This window comes from Micropterus dolomieu, linkage group LG09 (genome assembly GCF_021292245.1).
Source record: "Micropterus dolomieu isolate WLL.071019.BEF.003 ecotype Adirondacks linkage group LG09, ASM2129224v1, whole genome shotgun sequence".
NCBI classification, from domain to species: Eukaryota; Metazoa; Chordata; class Actinopteri; order Centrarchiformes; family Centrarchidae; genus Micropterus; species Micropterus dolomieu.
The window spans coordinates 15759684-15777917 of record NC_060158.1 but is presented as its reverse complement, the minus strand read 5'-3'; the positions used below and the strand labels follow the sequence as shown (position 1 = coordinate 15777917).

Sequence of the window (18234 nt, the reverse complement as noted above, 5' to 3'; positions counted from 1 at the left end):
ACTTCAGGACATAAAGACATGCAAAAGATGTTGCACATACAGAGTATACAGAATTAGCAGTTGGCTATACTACACTGACAATATAGAGACAGAGAATGACAATAGTAAAGTACAAACATATATTCCATCCATCATTGTCAACCGGTACAGGGTCGCATGGGGGTTGGAGCCAATGCCAGCTGACATGGGGCGAAAGGCTGGGTACAGACATATATTATCAATCCTGATGCATTTGCTTTGTCTCTGAGCAGACCAAATGTTTCTGTTTGCTTGTGGACACCCTCACGCTTTAGTCTGATGTTCAGACTTTAAGACTTTGTTTTTTTTATGTATTTTAGGCTACTGTATATGTTTGCATCTAAAATATTTAAGTAGAGCAGTTGGCGTAGGAAGAATTACAAAAAACACCTGCAATCTGTCATGAAGGGTTGTCAGTGGACGTAGCTTCGTTTTAGTGGGTCAAAATATAAGCCATTAAGGTTGAGAATCACTGGTCTTAATTATAGACCTACATTATAATAAGTTATTACAGTGACATCTAGTGGCGAACACTGGACACGCTGCTTTATTGATTTATCACTGTGTCCCTCCATCATTAAACAAACTCACATTTTATCTGCATGTTTGGACCGTTTTGGACATTTTATATTGTAATTTTTGGAAATATGGGTTAAAATCCAAACAGGCTTAATCCTGTTCACTACAATGCACTTTAAAACAAATTTAATGAGACTTTTCACATTAAATTCCATCACAGTATCCTGCGCGTGTAGCATTGTGCTCTCTGTGCGCAGGGTGTCAGAGCTCTGCCCATGCCCCTGGTCATGTCAGTAATGGGCGGGGATCACCGCAGAGCTCCTCCTCCTCCAGGCTGCCGTCACCGAGGCTGCTGGACGGGAGCAACTCGGCACCACCAACAACAACCAGCCGGCTGCTCCTCCGTGCTGAGGGAAGACTCGGTGCAGCCAGGAGCCTCCCCACCGCCTTTGCCCGTCCTTTCTCACCGTCCACGGTTAACGACATGGCCTCCGACGGCATGGACGAGCGATCCCCGCTGTTGTCGGGCCCCAACTCGGAGAATGTGACCCCCACAGCTCCCCCGTACCTGCAAGATTCAAGTCCCCGAGGTAAACACACGACATGTAGAGCCCCGCAGCCTGCATGCTGAATCATTTTGGGGCGTATCGAGTTTGTGCGTAAATAAAACTGCAGCAAGGCAATGCAAGGCAATCGGCAGCTGGAGAAAGGTGGAGCTTGCACTGTGAGAACTGGAGCAGTGGGTTAGAGAAGATGGGCCTACAATAACAGCAAGCTATGTTTTTACTGCAGAAATGCTTACATCACGACTCACTGGGGCCTGTAATGTTTTGGGTCTTGGCAAAAAAAATAAAATAAAACAAAAAGATACGAGTCGTGATGTAGCCTCACTGGATGTGGGCTTTAATGTTGTGGAATGACGGGGGAGAATTTAGCCATTGCAGATGGAGGCAGCCTTTTGTCCCAGCTGCAAATCAACAAAATGCCCAGATGTGTCCTTTGTGGATGGGGCCAAACCTACAGCAAAACATAATCTTAACGTCATAATGTTACGTCTAGCTGTCAATTAGTACGTTTTCATGAAAATGAGACTGTGAACCATAAATATTTGGCCCTTAATGCAAGGGCAGTTTGAATGAGTTATTTAATGCATTGCATCTTCAGTAGGCTACAGTTCAAAACCTATACACTTACAGGCAGGAAATTGACACACTTTCCACATTTTGCTTTGTAAACAGCTGAATGTAGGTTACAGTACCATAGCAGGGCTGAATGACCCAGGCAATTACAGTTCATAAATCCTGTGTCTACTCAGTCTAGCAGCCACTGTCAGGACGGGCATTTACACTGTATTCAGTCTGATCAATTTCTGAATAAGGTAGCTGACCATCAGATTCCAATTTGAAGCTGGAGACATGCATTATGTGTCTTTTTGCTGGAGATGAGAAAAATTCCTTCTTAGTGTTTCTTCAAAAAACGTGCAGATCAGTCTCTCCCGTCAATGGATTATGTTTTTGCTATATGCCTTGTCTCGGCAGATTGGTGGATTTGTCTTTCAAATCTAATTTAACTATAAAGTCTGAAGTAAATATAGCTTCAGACACTGTGGATAAAGATCTCTCTGACTGTACCTTTTTGTGGGCTCATAAGAAACAACATGTCTTTGCCTTGCCACATGAATGAATGAATGAATTCATTGACTGTGTAATGCTCTTTTCGGAGCATTTCTGAACAAATGTCTAATCCTGCAGAATTTATTTCTGAAATAAGATTTTATTTCTCTACCGGATTATTCATAAAGACTTTAACGCTGGACTGTAATAACCTGTAAACTGACAGCCTGCTTGGATGTTACAGCACTGACTGTATAAAATCCTAAATGAATGTCAGTATATTTCATGGCCTAGTTTCTTCTCCCACCCTCTCTGCAGTCTGAATAATGGCTAATTCCAGACTCTTTGGGTTTGTTGGGGTTCAAGCCACAATCAGCCAATTTGTAAACTGGATTAATTTGGGTCAAAGTTGCCAAAACAGAGGCATTATCCTAAAACACAATGACACTGCATTTAGGAAACTGAGTAAATGTGAGCTGTTCTTAGAAGTGAATAAAATATGTTATTTGTGAAAGTGAAACCCTACTCTATTCATTTCCTGATTTTTTCCCCCCAAAGAAGTAGGACTCCTTTACCTGATTAACTGAGTTGTCCATAATTGTTTTATAGTCAGCAGGAACAGGTAGAGATTCATTGTTTCAATGTTCTCTGTGTGGTGGTGGTGAGGGGTGGAGACCAATGACCTTGGCTGCATCTGAATGGTTAGATTTGACAAGACTTGATTTTGTTGCCGCTTGCTTGATGATTTTGCGCTTGAATGGCAGAACAAATTGACTGCAACAAAAGCCCGTGACAGAGTTTTAATCTTGACAATGATAAACAAATGCTTCAGGTTTGCTTCCATTCAGAGACAACGCTTTACGAACATAGGAAAAGCTGTTAAAATGCACATTTGAGTATTAGAGAAAAATGACATTCAAGAGTGGAGTCAAGAATCTGCAACAGTTATCCTCATACTGGACAGTTTTAACTAGCTAGGATTGAGCATGGTGATATTCTACAGTTTTCTTAATGTCAACAAAACCAACAACAAATTGATTCTACTAATAGCTAAAGCCTGATAGATTCCTTCATTACAGTCAACATGGCTGTTATTAAACTGTAGTAGTTTTAGTATACAGCAGTATTCTGCTCACTGCAGGGGTGTACCCTATCATCTTGTATATAAAACAGCTGTTATAAATGTTAACAAGATAAAATGTATAATATCATGATATTAGCGATATTATCAGTTTTATTGCATGAGATTGATCTACATTATGGTTACATATAGCAGCAACAAAAAGTGGTGTAGTAATGTAGAAGTGGTTTGAAAACCTTTAGAGAAAAAGAGCAGAGGCGCTACCTCACACAAAGACCACATAGGCCGCCATTTAGGAATTGAACTGACAAAGAGACAAGACGCGCCAGGATCTGATGTAGCTCAGACGATGACGACTGTTAGGTCATCAGCACATCAGATGTTGGTTCTTTTAAAAAAATTAAACTTTAAATTTGTGGCCTGATTGATTTACTTCTTTAGCAGGAATGGGCCATAGGTAGAAAGTACTGAGACAGATTATTTCCTTGTTGGCAAAAAGAAAAATTTAGAACAACACCAGCCTTTTCCTCCCCGCGACCCTGTACGCAGGATAAGTGGTTGACGATGGATGGATGGATGGATGGACCAGCCTTTTCCTTTAACTGTAAATAGATTTTTATTTAATGCCACACGGGCAACAGGAAACAGAATTAAAAGCAGAAAACATCCCTAAGCAGCTTGTGTCTGCATACCAGCTTCTCTGTTGGCCATGCTGCACCACAAACCACAAGTCCCACAATCATCCAGCCAGCGATGGCACTAGCTAGACAGGACGTGGTGGCTGCGTGTTGTGGTGCTGTCGGTGGTTGTAGTAGAGTGTCTTCTCGTCTTACCTCTGGCTCTGAGCACAGTGAAAACCTATAGCTACCATATTCAGTTTCAGACGTGCATTAGGACAACTTCAGTGCACACAGCAGAGAGAGGAGCGAGTAAAAACAGGCCTCTCCTGAGAATGAGCCCTGGTGGTGGAGAAGTGCTGACTGTGTTTGAATATAAGGATTTTATTTTACACATGTTAAATGGGAATGTATGGCTGAGAGACTACTCAGTATTACATTTTGGAACTAAGTAGTGTGTTTAATAAGCACCACCATCCCCTGGATGAGAGGTGAAACGTCTTAGCCAAATCTAGTTGCCTTTGATTTAACACTCCTTGGATAACTATGATATAGATGATTGAGAATCTTCTCAGACAAACACCTCCATGTGCTGCCTGCACACAGTAGGAATGTCCAGTCTTTGGCGTGCTTTGATTGTATTTCTGAACACGTTTACCCAGATGTAGACCGGGTGTCCCATCTGTCCCTGTGGTGTCGACTGGTTGAGTGTCTCTGAATCTCATAGCCAAGCTCCTTTAGCTGTTGGCTCATGTCATTATCTCATTCACAGCGAGACGAGAAGAAAATTGGTCATATGTCAGATTAGATGCCTCCTTTGTGTTTGGTCAGTAGACTGGACTTCAGGCTTAACAAAGACTTCATAATGTATCAGAAGACAATGTGATATACTGGATTGGTCATTTGTCTATGGCTACAACAAATAATTATTTCTATTATTGATGAACCTGTTTTTCGTTTTGTCAATTAAGCATTTAATTGTGTGGTCTATAAGTAAATATGGAGAAACACCCGTCACAGTGTTCTTAAGCCCGGGCTGAGATCTTTGAATTTCATTTGCCAACAGCCCAATACCCAGAGATATTTAGTTGTTATTTAGTTTGAATTATTTTCAAAATTGTTGTAGATTCATTTTATAACTGCCTTCATAACTGCTGGAGCTGTGCACCAAATTTGTACAAAGTATAACTGCAGACATGCATACATTAAGTATGACTTTGCTTCTAAATTAAATTAATAGTTTTTGCCCAGGTCAAGTTGTTGCTGAACTTTCTTCCTTTTTTTTTATTTTGCACGATCAGAGTTCAAGAGTCAATTACAATAACAAATGACTATATTAATTAAATTAAATTAAATTAAATGGTTTAATGGGGATTTTAAATCATTGCCATGGTATCACACATATTTGTGAAGTATGCTTGAATACAGTACAATACTACAGTAGTAGTAAAGGTAGTGACTGGTGCAAGTCTATGGATTAAGTTTTTTAAACCCTGAAAAACACATGGAATGTAGACTAATTACACGAGGTTAATGTGGGATTAAACAGTACAGAGTTCATTTGAATGGCTGCTGTACTTAATTCACAGTGGTTCTTTCAGACATTAAGAGAAAATCTTTAAGTCTGTAAAGGAACATGTTGATGATGTTGACCATAAAACACTGGCTTTTCTTCGTTTCTCAACTAAAATAGTTAGGTGCTTATTAGCCTTATTAGCAGGAACATTTTAATTTAGCTTCCCATCCAACTGAACAAATCTAAACCCTAATATGTTCATTTTATTGGTAGGCGGTGCATCTTTCCAGTCACAGCCAGCTGCATACTGTAAGACATTTATTTCTCTCCATATGTTTAAGAACACATTTTATTACATTACAAAAAAGTAGCTCAAATGTTACATTACAACGTATTGATATGTCCTCATAATGCCATGGCCTCACAATCAGAAGACTGGCACATACTATATGTTACATGTCACTCTGGTATCTAAAAGGGCCCATTGTTTCTTTCTTAAACTTACAGAATGTGCTTGGCCCCTGACAAAGAGTGAAGAGTCACATGTTGAGCAATCACAACCGTACACTGGCTGTCATGGGTTTTAATACCGTATGTGCAGGAGTGTTTCCTGGTTGCCTATGACCTACAGTACACTAGGTTGTAACAGTTACTAAGGGAGTCATAAGTCAGTGAATGACGTTTGTGTGGTTATATGTGTTTCTGAGAAATTTTAATATTGGAAATGATTTCCCCTGGTAAGATTTGTAAGCCATGTTAGCTAACAGCTAGTTTCTATAACTTCTATAAAGTTGTTTTGGGATGTATCAGATTTTTGTTTTTCCAATAAATTGAGTGGCTTATTATAAAACAAACTACCATTATTTTCATTATCTGTTAATGTACTGAATATTTTCTCCATTAAATGTCAGAAAATAATTTTTCACGATCTGAAAGTGACATGTTGAAATGTTTTGATTTGTCTGACCAAAGCAACAAACACAAAGATATTCAGTTTGCTGGAACCAGCAAATGTTTGGCAGTTTTAGTTAAACAATGACTCAAATGATTATTGAATTTGAAAAATAGTTGTGTAAAAAATTGTCTGTTGACTAACTGACTAATGTTTCAGCTCTATATAGAATATTTGAACCAATACAAATTCAAAGATACACACATTTGGACAGAAATCTTTTTCTTCTTCTGTTGTTTTGTTTTGAGTTTTACACAGAGACGCCAAGAACTTAGATTAAGACTGTGTCTGCTAAACCCTTGCCAGAAATTAGATTTTGCTGTGCACTGTCCATTATGAATGGGTAGTTAATTTCCAAACACAAATTCTTAACTCAAGGGCCACACACTAGATCTCTTCCAGAGCTTTCAGCTGCATTGTGTGGCCGTTATCGTCCCATGAAGTAAGTGGACCTTGAATTAAGCTTGGGTTATCCCGTATCTCATCCTTAACCAATGAAAATCTCTTTCGCCATCACTGCACAAACTTTATATTCCAAAATATAAACATGATTTTTACTGGCCTTGGTGGTATACCAAAGCTGTTTTTGTAGTTATGTTCTTGTGAACCATTTTCAGTGTTATTATCTGTTTTGACACAGATTTATTGTTTTGAGGCCGTGTGAGCACTTGGGCACATTTCTGCTAACAACATCATGAAGTGTTACACGTGCATGCGATTAACAGCTGGCCGTGTGTTGTGTGCTTTGCCCTCCTCTTCTCAAAGCCGAACTACCTCCTCCTTATACAGCCATCGCCAGTCCCGACGCCGGCGGTGTGCCTGTCATCAACTGCCGCGTATGCCAGTCGCTCATTAACCTGGATGGAAAGCTGCATCAGCACGTGGTCAAGTGCACTGTCTGCAATGAAGCTACAGTAAGTGGATGCCACTGTTGAGGCCAATGACGGCTTTATAAGTGATTGTTGGAGCGTCACAGAGTCGGAATAACTCAACTATTGAGTTGAGTAAAGCCATTTAGCCTTCTGTATCAATGATCTTCTCTCCTCCTTTATAAAAACAATTTACCATTCATCTCTTTCGCAACCTAATCACATGTGCACTAGCTTTTCCTAGTGTGACAGTCACATCCAGCTGTATCTGAGTGCCTGGTCCTGTATTATTATGCAGCATCAATTTGTGTGACGCAACACGTAATTTGTCAGCAATCAAGAGAGATGCCAATATTTTTCATCGTGTCTACCTTCAGGGCCTTGCCAGTTGCTGATGTCGATATCTGTTACATCTATCAGTCAGTCCAGTGATAAGTGCTCCATATGACTCGAATGTGCCACCTGCGTCTCAGCCTGAGTAACTGAAAGCTTTCATAGACCTGTCAGTGTAGGCAGCAAGCAGAATGAATGGCTGTCATCACAAACACTCGGTTGGGAAATGCAATTTCCACTGGCTGATATTTGTGGTGCTTATGCATCAGCAGAACCATATGATATTCTGTTACGTAGGATCCAACGCAGTGCACAGTTGACGGTGTTTGGCTTTCAGCTCAGGTTCACCAGACATAAATCTAAATCTGGAGCGACATGCATCATTCATCCTGTGATCAACTTTGCATAAATTAAACAGTTCTCGATTCCAGACTAGCACATTTGAAATTTCTTCTTAAAATGTAAATTTATCTTTTATATTTAGCCTTTTTTTAAAAAACTAAATTTGTCTGGGTTTTAAATACACCATGACTGAGGACTAAAGTGTTTTAAACCAATTTTATGGCTTTGTTTTCATGTTCTGTATTAAACTGATTGTTCCCAGTGAGCTGATTCTTTTATGTTCCAGCCTATCAAGAACCCCCCAACAGGGAAGAAATATGTGAGGTGTCCCTGTAACTGCCTGCTCATCTGTAAAGACACGTCCAGGAGGATAGGATGTCCTCGACCAAACTGGTAGGTGGCAGGCAGCAATGTTCAGTCGGTTTTACCCTCTTATTTCTCATTTCTTATATGTTTACTTCTTTTCCAAAGCCAAATTTGAGGCTCTGACAAAATGTCGGTACCAGGAAAGTCAGCTTTTATAAGCTTGTCTCGGATTGTTTGTAATCATATGTTTGTCCTTCCCTTTCTTCCCCCGACAGCAGACGCATAATCAACCTGAGCCCGGTGATGGTAATCCCCGAGGAGCAACCCGCCCAGCCGGCACTGCCTATCCAACCTGAGGGGATGAGGGTGGTCTGCGGTCACTGTGGCAACACCTTCCTAGTACGTAAACCCACCAAGACAACAAAACTAACCAATCATAGACAGAATTGTGCTGCTGTGCTGTTGTTGGTACGTGCATATTAATAACCTTAGCAGCGTATTCTTCATTATCAGTTTTATAGGGTAGTTGTTCTTGGTGGTATAGCTTGTTGTTCTGCACATCAGGATATTAAGCCTTTATTCAAGTTAGTCCAAAGCACACGAGTGCTACAGAAATGTTTTTCTCCTGTTGATCTTTTATCTTTGTTGAAATGAAAACCTCCACCCAGATTCTGACCGAATATGATGTTTTTAAGTGGCTGGCATTCATTTGCTGCACGTTTCCTTTCCTTGCCTGGCTCATTAAAAATCACACTTCATTGCAGTGGTTACAGCCTTTTGAGATTATCCCCATTTGAATTGAAATTGTCTTCCTACATCCTGTGTTGATGATAGTATCAGTATTTTTGACATGCGTCGTGTTCACTTTCATAGAGGTTTAAAAACCTTTGTACTTTAATGAATTAAAGAACCTTTCAGGTGTCTCATTGAAGGAAGAAGGTATTGAATCAGTATGACACAGACTCGCATGTCAAAATCAGCGGTATTGTTCTCTTAACGTGTGCACATTGTTGCTTGCGGCGTCTGTAGGGCAGTGAGGACGCCAGGTCATCCCAGCCAATGTCTGGCCTCCCCAGCGATGGCTCTCCGCCAGCACAACAGCAGGTTGAGAAAGCTGGTCATACTGGTGGACATATTAACAACAGCCTAACCTGCTCCAGTTCAATCTGCGGCCTTATTTACACTGGTGATAATATGACGTTGTACACATATGGCTTTGAAGGGCATTTTAGTTAAAGAAAGGTAAATTTGATTTTTAAGTGTATGAAAATTTGCTTATATCAAGATATTGAAATGTTCATTCCTCCTTTGAAGCCAGATGTCAAAAGTCACATATTAAACTTGTGTCAATAGGGCCTTAAATTATGCTGATCTGTGATGCGATAAACATTTTCATAACACTGCTTTTTTTAACATCAGAACACTAACTAACATATTTTAGATGCTAATTTAGCCAACCTTTTGATATTTTCTCCAATACAGAAATAATCGATTGAAAAGTTGCAAACCGTCATGACTGATCATGTAAAATCAGTAGGTCTTGGATTGATTGTTCTAACAGTGAAGGACGATTATAGTGTGTTCATACATGTCCGTGTTCACATGTGCGGATGTTCCTCTGTAATATAACTTAACAATGCTTCTTCTGTTTCATCACAGTGGATGGAGCTTCGGTTTAACACGCTAGCCAAGTGTCCCCACTGCAAAAAAATGTGAGTCCATCAAACCTCTATATAACTGAGTCAGTTCATAAAGGTCACAGTGAAACACGCATTTTACTTGACTGCCATGAAATGTACATTTTCTTTTTTCTTCGGATTTATTTTCAGTCTTTAGATGGATACTGGTTACAAAATAGAATCCAAACATCTTATTAAATAAGAAACCAAAAGTTTGTTTTAGCTCCAATTCATGCATACTTTACATTTAAGCTGTTTATATTTCTTACAGTTGCATTTGTAAAAATTTCTCTGTGAAAATAATTTGCAGACTCCTGAAAAACCTGCTTAAGTGTGTAAAATTTTCCTTAGAACATTAAGTCTGCAGTGAGTTTGGTTTAAGTTACATTATTCTTGCCTGGTTTTAGAGTTTAAGACAGTTTATTGTGAATTGCCTCATAGTTATAATGTAACTTAACAAATACTAATGCACACTTGATGTTCACTGCGAAGAGTGTCAAGAATCTGCAACTTCATACTCATATTGTACAGAAATAAATGGAAACCAATGGCCGCCTAAATCAATCTGATTACTGAACACAGTAAGCATGGTTTGTAAAATGGTTAATAATGATGTAAAAGTTTAAATTATTTGCAGAAAATGGGCTTAAACATGCAAATTCACTGGTATGGTCTTTAAAAAGGGTGCTGCGTAGGTTAAGCCATAAACTAGACAAATCCTCATGTGACGTCACTGTAGTTTTTTGGAAGGGACTTTTTGTAGCTTTAATTTTTCACTCAATGCCATCTTGTTAGTAGATGGAGCCAGAAAAATCTAGATTTGGGCAGTATGGTGGAGCTGCAGTTAGGTGACCACCGCAGTGTTGGCTCTTACAAGACCTGTCACATTAAGGTGAACATGACCTGATATATCCAGCTTTAAAGCCCTTAATCTTAATCTTACCAGAACACGAATTAATGTACATTAGAGGAAGCAGAGTGTTTTAAAACACTGACTTTCTGTAGAACAAAACTTTCCACTTCTGCATTGACATCAACTCTCAGCTATTTGTGGTTTGGTATGGCACAGCTCGTCATACATGTGAATACTTGACTCCTTGGCTCTCGTTGCTGGAGAGGTTTATATGCTTACTTTATGGATAAATTAATTTTAATTAAATGCCGCCCTTTAGAGGTCTGGATTTTGTAGTTCTCGGAAGGAGAGGGGAGGAGAAGTAATGGAGGCTAATCTGGATGTGTGACAGGAATCAGAGCTTGGCCTTAATACATGTAATGGCAATGGGATCGGAGGTTCGCAGGGTTGAGAGGTGGTGGGAGGGCATCGAAAGGTGTGTCTGAAAGAGATGGTTCGGACAGTATCTACTGCAGGCAGACCATCTATCTTTTCCCATATCTCTGTATCTGTCTCCATTCTGGTCTCTGTCTCGCTCTGTACCTCTTCTACCATCTTCACCTTTATTTCTACCTTAAAACATTACATTGCAGACAAAGAACTTGGTCTCTTCTCCCAAAGCTGTACAAATTAAACATGTGTGAGACAAAAATGGATATCTCATCTGGATACACAACTCAAACCTTTTCTGCTAATCAACCCATAAGAAGTCAGCAGAGATGAAGGGTATATACGTGCAGTCCTATATTGAGCAATTTAACACACCATGGACGTTCTGTTTCACCAAAATTGCATAACAAACAAAGCTTATACTCTTCTGGGAGAGCATTAAACTATTAAATCTTTTTTTAGCTAATGGTAACGATAATTATCTTTGACTCTCCATTTCTGTCTTTCCCTCTATCTGTATCTGTTTCCATCTTTTTAGCTCTCCCATCTCTGTCTTTCTGTCAGAGAAAAAAAAACAGAAATCAAGTGACAGTTGAAGTAACATGGACTCATGTGGTGATTTTACCATAATGCGTGTAGGGAACTGATACCTTTTGGTGTAGTAGGACCTTTTCAGAGGAACACACCCCAACTACATTAGTAATGTGTTGTAGTTTTAGCTGTTTTTCCAGTCAGACTGAGACTGTTGATCCAGTCTGGTTAATTCTGGTTTTGCAAGTGATGTTCATTTGAAAAGAATCCCCAACTCCATATATGGTCACAGGTTAAATGAATGAGATGGTCGGTGGTACAAATGTAAACATTGAGTTGAACAAAGAGGAAGCGTGAAAACAGGAGGAGAATGTTTAAGATGAAGCAAGAGAAGGTAAGAAATCAGGTGATCAGGCTCCCCTAAGCCACCTGAATACCAGCGATTCCTGAAGAATGTTTGAGTCCCGTCACATGAGGGGCATGTGAGAGCGGAGAGGGGGAGGAAAGTAAAGCAAGCCGTTGAGTTGCATGTGACCGGCCTCTGGCGCTTTCATGTGGAACTTAAAAACACAAAGAGAGAGACTTTTGGCTTGCAGGATTGTCGTGTGGCTGTAGAGTGAGATCACTGTAGCAAAAAAGGATGAGACAAAGAAAGTATCAGGCCCATCATGCAGACCATTTCAACCATATCATACAATGTGTCCATCAGGCTCCTGTGTTAAATTTTATTAACTTATACAAAGGTAAAATATATTCAAGGTAAATTTTAAGTTCAAGTAGTTTTGTCATTCCAACCATAACCACATAAAAATACACACAAGAATGAGATGCTGTGTCTCTCAGGGCCAGAGTGTAAGACAAACAAAACACAAATATCTAAAATGTATTCTGCATGTTAAATGTCTTTCTGCCCTGAACCTCTCTAACAGTCTCTCCTTGCATGCTGGCCTTTAAAAAAGTATTTTGCTTCTCTCCTCAATCTGTTTCTGCAGATCTTCTGTTGGCAGTGCGCTCCCTAGAAGGCGCTGTTGTGCTTATATAACTATAGGAATGATCTGCATTTTCATTGGAGTGGGTCTAACAGTAAGTAGGCTTTTGTCTTTGTCTGGTTTGTGTTGTTTGTACTTTTTATGTATGAAAGTAACAATTTATATGTTATTTGTATAAAGCGCTTCTCTGTGACAGCATTTAGCAGGAAATATCAGACACAATAGAAAACAAACACAAGAGGATAGTGACAAAAGAGAAACAGAGTGGGAGTAGAAGTGAGTCATAAGAAGTCTTTTTTTAAGCAAGACAAAAGTCTGCAGCCATGCTAGCAGCTCTACGAGGCTGTGCAGGTAAGCATGATGAGCAGGTATAATGTTTAAAATGTTCACTATCTGAGTTTAGCATGTTAGCATGCTAACAATTAGTATTAATGACAAAGGATGAAGGGATTGTCATTCATTTGCATTTATTTTGTCATGAACCAAAGTATTGCATTGTAGTTATAGTTTAGTATAGATTATATTTTGTATAAAAAACACACTCAAAACCACATATGTGAACCTCATCGTAGTGCTAGAGGAAATGTCCGGGATCACCAAAGTAAGTAGGATTCATCTTCTGGGGACCATGAATGTCTGTGCTAAATTTCCTGGCAAGCCATCCAGTAGTTGTTGAAATATTTTAGTCTGGACTAAAGCGGTAGACTGACCGATGGGCAGACAATGCCATCCATAGCACCACGCCGCTAACATGGCTAATAATGTCTGAGATCTGGAAATATCCAGTAGACACTGGTTAGCGGACCTGAGAGTAAATTACTATATGAGCACAACAAGTAATATACACATGTGATTTGCAGTGCAGAAAGAATTAAAAAAATGTATAAAATGATATAAAAAGAGATATAAAGTGACAAATCTTGTGTAGTGGTTTTGCACCTACATTGCTAGACATCAGTCGCACTTTGGCCTGTTAAGCCACAGGACCGTTCAGTAAACAAAGGCTGTATTTGTACAAACAACCACATATTATTCAGTTTTTCACCATATATGAGTCGCATCAGGATTTCACAACTTGGTTTAATCATATTAGAATCATAATCTTTATAATCATCTCATTGGATTGTAGTCCTCAATATTGTAATTTAAAGTTACTGAACTTGTTTGCATTTTTCTGCAATCTTTCTGATGAAGTGGATCCTTGTCTGACAATACTGATAGTATTACTAATATTCTGAACCACAGTGCTCATCTGCCTTTGAATGAAGTGTTTGTGAAATGCAGTGAAATGTAATTTAGTTCACTTCTTTCTGCAAGATGTTCTTGGTGTAAACTTCTGACCCACCTTCTCTTTCTCTCCTCTGTATTAACAGGTTGGTACTCGGGGCTTTGCCAGTCGTTACAACGCCACCTATGTATCCTGGGCATTCGCCTACCTGCTGGGCCTCATCTGTCTGATACGAGCCTGCTACTGGGGCGCTATCAAAGTCAGCTACCCGGAGAACAGCTTTGCCTAGAGTGGGTTCGGCATGGCGTGGCCCTGCACGGCTGGAAGAACAACCCCCACTTTTAATTTTATCATCTTGTTCAGATTTCAAAGTGGTCATGTTCAGTGGAGCGGTACGTCTATAGAGTGTCTGGACAGGAGTGTGTTGAAGAGTGTATGATGGAGATGTATCTTGTTGTGTCTGAAATGTTTTGACTCACTGAACAAACCTAACGTATGTCGATCAATCCTCCTACTAGTCCACGAGGACTCAAATCCCGCCCAGGTATTTCAGAAATCCTGCAAAATACAGAATCAAGAACTGCGAAACTTCAGAAACTGATTTTTCTTGGTGAATGCCAAAATAAGCTTGGTGATTTAAAAATAATAGTAACTGGCTGGATTTGTTCTTTCTGGACCAGTTTTGTTTTTGTTGTTGCCCGACTAACATCATGGTACCCACTTGATTTCTTTTGTTACTGACCAGACCAAAATGAGACAACCTCTGAAGAACCGTTTGCCCATTGCACTACGACTATATGCAATTGTATGTGTTGTTTTGCTGCTAGTTAACTCCGGCTACAGAAAGCTGCATATCCATACTGTATTGTAACTATTTACCTTGCCTGTGTACACTGACATAGTATTGCTATATGATTTTAACTCTTGAAATGATTTTTAAATACCCATGTGTGCCAACTTTGCTGCCCAGTATTAGTCAAGAAGAGCATCAAATCAACAGGAGCTTGTTTTTGTTTTTTTATCACAGTGTTAATTCTTTGTGCCATGCAGCTTTTAACTCACTACAGCAATAACCCTTTTAGTTACTTTGAACCCTACCTGCAGAACCGTCCCAGTGTTCTTCACTGCATTTTTGTTGCCTTCTGACTAGTGGAAAATGAAAACATAGTGGCTTACATTTGCAATGTTGACTTGTTTATGTTCTGTCACAGAGGTGGTGTGTTTTCTGTGCCACAGAGGGAGCTGAAGCGTACGATGTTCCTGTCTTTGCTCCTTCTGCCTGTGAGTTAGAATGTAAATCCTCCTCCTCCCCTTCGCTGTCTGACCTCCAGTGAACTCTGTGCTAGCTAGAATCGCTATAGGCTAACTCAGCATTCTGTCTCTTGACCAGTGGGCACAGTCCTAACCTTGTTTTGAATGTGATGATGATGATGATGATGATGATGATGATGATGATGATGATGAAGCAGAAAATAATATAAAAAAAACTTTGTACATAGGTCAAATTCAGGACTTTGAAAACTGTAGTGAGAGGTGGAAGAAGAGGGTGGCTCGTGGGTCTTTCTAAAAATGATAATTTATCAATAAAATGCAGAAACTGCCTGTATTGTTGTGTTTGCTTGTTGGCTGTGATGTTTCAGACTTACCACATTTGTTTCCATTTAAGGCTACTTTACTTCATATTTCTACTTCAGTACAATCTATCTATCTATCGATCTGTCTATCTTCATTTTCAATAATAACATGATGATCTTATAACATATATCTTATATACATAGTATATCATAAATTTGATAGTATAATACTGTGAAAGGGGACATTACCAATTTTAAATGGAGGGCTAAAACTTTGAATATTTGTATATTGTATCAGTACTACAGATACGTCAAGTTCAGTTTTTCGTGTGTGCATGACGGAAACACTAATGTGCTTTAATACATCATGATATGCTCAAAAGTCAAACATTTGCTTGGTTCTGTGTCTTGAGGTGACAATGGAATGCATGCATGGAAATAACTGCTGCAACAACGGAGACAAGATATTGCATTTTAACTACATGACTTTTAATAAATCACAAGTGAAGGTTCTTGACATTTGAATAAAATTCTTAAGGTGGCAGAGTGATTGTGATAGTAGGAAGAAAGCATAGTTTCATGCTCAGTTCAGATTGAGCTATCAGAAATACATCCTGGAAGAACGCATGCTGGAGATGAGCAAATATCAAAGTTAGTGACAAGGTGTGGCTGAAAGTGTGTTTCAGTAGTTCCTGTGAAAAATGGAAGTAGAGTAAAATATTTTATACTCACACACAGTAGATGGAGGTGAACCACCACCATCATCATTCATAGCCATCAAGGCGCTCTGACATTGAGCTATTACTCCCTCTGTAATGCGTTGAAAAGAATTAAGGTGAACCGATATGTGTGCAGTTGTGTGTCCTCGATGTGTGCGGAGTCCATGAAGGGTGATGACAGCGGTGAAGGACAGTCGGCTGAACCCTGTTTATTATATGAGCACTAGTCTGGTTAGACAAATCTCTGCTATGACGTTCTGACACTTTAGATTATGCATTTTTCCTGAGAGGTGATGTCGCTGATTACGTATCCCGGGCTAAAATCATTGAGAGGAAGATCTTGGCCTGGGCTCTAAAAGTTCAGCGTCTTAAGATTTACATCATTATTACGCTAAATTGATTGTGAAGTTAAAACCAAAATATAACATGTTATGGAGCAGTTTTTAATTATTTACAGGTTGCAAATATGTGAAGGTATCATTTACTAGCTTAAGTTACATATAAATAAACCCAGTTCTACATGTATTAAATGCTCCTTCTTATTTGTGTTCATTAGTTATTTTGCAATAAGTTAAGTAGATCACATATCATAATATAATTACTGTTTCCTATTATATGTGATTCAAATGCCTTCTATTGCTATACCCTGGGCATAATTAATTTGTATTCAGATGCTCTGTGTGAATTTCACAATGAAAGATCGGTGTACACCCAGTCCACAGACTCTTTATCCTCCACTGTTTATTCCAGTGTCCTATGTGATGAGAGTCGATCGATCGTCTTCTTGTTTGGTTGTAAAAACAGAATAATAACCATGAGTGATAACAACTGAGATCAGGACTGACACCGTACAGTCATTACAGCCATTTTGTAACCAGTCAACTTGAGTGAACTGAGTAAGTGTTCATTTCTCTATTACACCCACACAGGTATTTTCACGTAAGTTGCGTAATTAGACCTTAGACAACTTACCCTGTCGTTATTGGCAGATATTTTGTCTGTTAGGGCTCCACTGAACATCAATCTGACCTGAAGTCTAATCAACCACAAGAATTGAAAACACCTGTCTGGGTACGCAGGGCCTTCAAGCTGTTGTCCTTCATTTAATGATCTCATGTGATTACATCATGTATAATAATGATGCATTTAATTAGTGGTCACATTTCCTGTCCAATTAAAAAAACAGAATACCTCTCAGCAGCCGGTTCTTTTATCGCTGCAGTAGTGCTATGTGTCCACAAGGTGATGCCATTGGCAAACATGTGAGTGTGCTTTGGTCTTGCATACAAACATAGAAGAGACCAACAGTGAAAAATTTGTCCATTAAAACCTATTATTCTAGCCATTATTATTTTAAGTTAAATCATCTTGACTCTGCAAACAAACTGGTGGGCTTAGGAATAAATTAGGCTATCCATCCCTGATGCTTGTGAGGGCACAAATTTCATATTTGGAACAAATAGATCACCTTTTTGCAGACAAATAGACAAACAAACCAACAACCAGGGGTAAAACATGAAGGTACCTTCTACATAAAGAGTGAGAAAGAGATACACATAGCGTACACAACAATATATATTGTCTTTATTTATAACTAACATATTTTTATCTCAATTTGACACATTAAATACAGAAACAACAGACAATGGTTTAATGAGCTCCCCAGAGCTGCTACAATTGATACAATTATATCTGTCCCTCCCTCTCTTCCTCTCTCTCTCTCTCTCTCACACACACACACACACACACACATCCACAAACGCACAGAGCTCACTGTGTCACGCACACTCATTGCTCGCTCTGCCTCACATGATCTACCCTGGGCAGCAGCTGATGTCATGTCAAACACAGTGATGATGTCAGATCATCAGATGGGTTTCCGTCTGACAAGGTCATTGCTTAAGGACGTCAGAGTGTCATCTAAGAGTGTAAACAAAACACACACACGGGCTATTTCAGCTACCACCTAAGTATGAAGGAACATGGAGGTCATAAAATTGATACTAATCACCATGAAATCACCATGAGTTGTGTTGAGTTAGTGTGTGTGTGTGTGTTAATGTGTG

General features: G+C 39.3%; 1 protein-coding gene and 1 long non-coding RNA gene across 4 annotated transcripts; one reads left to right on the top strand and one right to left on the bottom strand.

The window, feature by feature from the left end:
- The first annotated feature begins 870 nt into the window (after positions 1–870).
- On the top strand, positions 871–15481 carry pip4p2 (phosphatidylinositol-4,5-bisphosphate 4-phosphatase 2). 3 transcript variants are annotated; one of them, XM_046059057.1, is made up of 8 exons: positions 871–1127; positions 7106–7230; positions 8147–8253; positions 8442–8565; positions 9196–9270; positions 9826–9878; positions 12651–12741; positions 14021–15481. In XM_046059057.1, the coding sequence occupies exons 1-8, from the start codon at positions 1022–1024 to the stop codon at positions 14162–14164; spliced, it is 825 nt and encodes a 274-aa protein (XP_045915013.1). In that variant the 5' UTR covers positions 871–1021; the 3' UTR covers positions 14165–15481. The 3 variants fall into 3 exon arrangements, with proteins under 3 accessions (XP_045915013.1, XP_045915012.1, XP_045915014.1); XM_046059056.1 differs by having other exon boundaries at positions 873–1127; positions 7082–7230; XM_046059058.1 differs by lacking the exon at positions 9196–9270 and having other exon boundaries at positions 873–1127; positions 7082–7230.
- Positions 15482–15922: 441 nt separating this feature from the next.
- On the bottom strand, positions 15923–17219 carry LOC123976708. The gene is made up of 3 exons (XR_006826413.1): positions 17141–17219; positions 16182–16373; positions 15923–16078 (listed from the first exon to the last, which is right to left on the bottom strand). It is a non-coding gene; the product is annotated as an uncharacterized LOC123976708 (long non-coding RNA).
- Between the last annotated feature and the right edge of the window lie 1015 nt (positions 17220–18234).

Bases quoted from the DNA above. Each gene is read 5' to 3' on its own strand.
- pip4p2 (XM_046059056.1), top strand. From the start codon at position 1,022: ATGGCCTCCGACGGCATGGACGAGCGATCCCCGCTGTTGTCGGGCCCC. The intron at 7,231-8,146 runs GTAAGTGGATGC...TTTATGTTCCAG, and splicing joins CTGTCTGCAATGAAGCTACA to CCTATCAAGAACCCCCCAAC. The intron at 8,566-9,195 runs GTACGTAAACCC...CGGCGTCTGTAG, and splicing joins ACTGTGGCAACACCTTCCTA to GGCAGTGAGGACGCCAGGTC.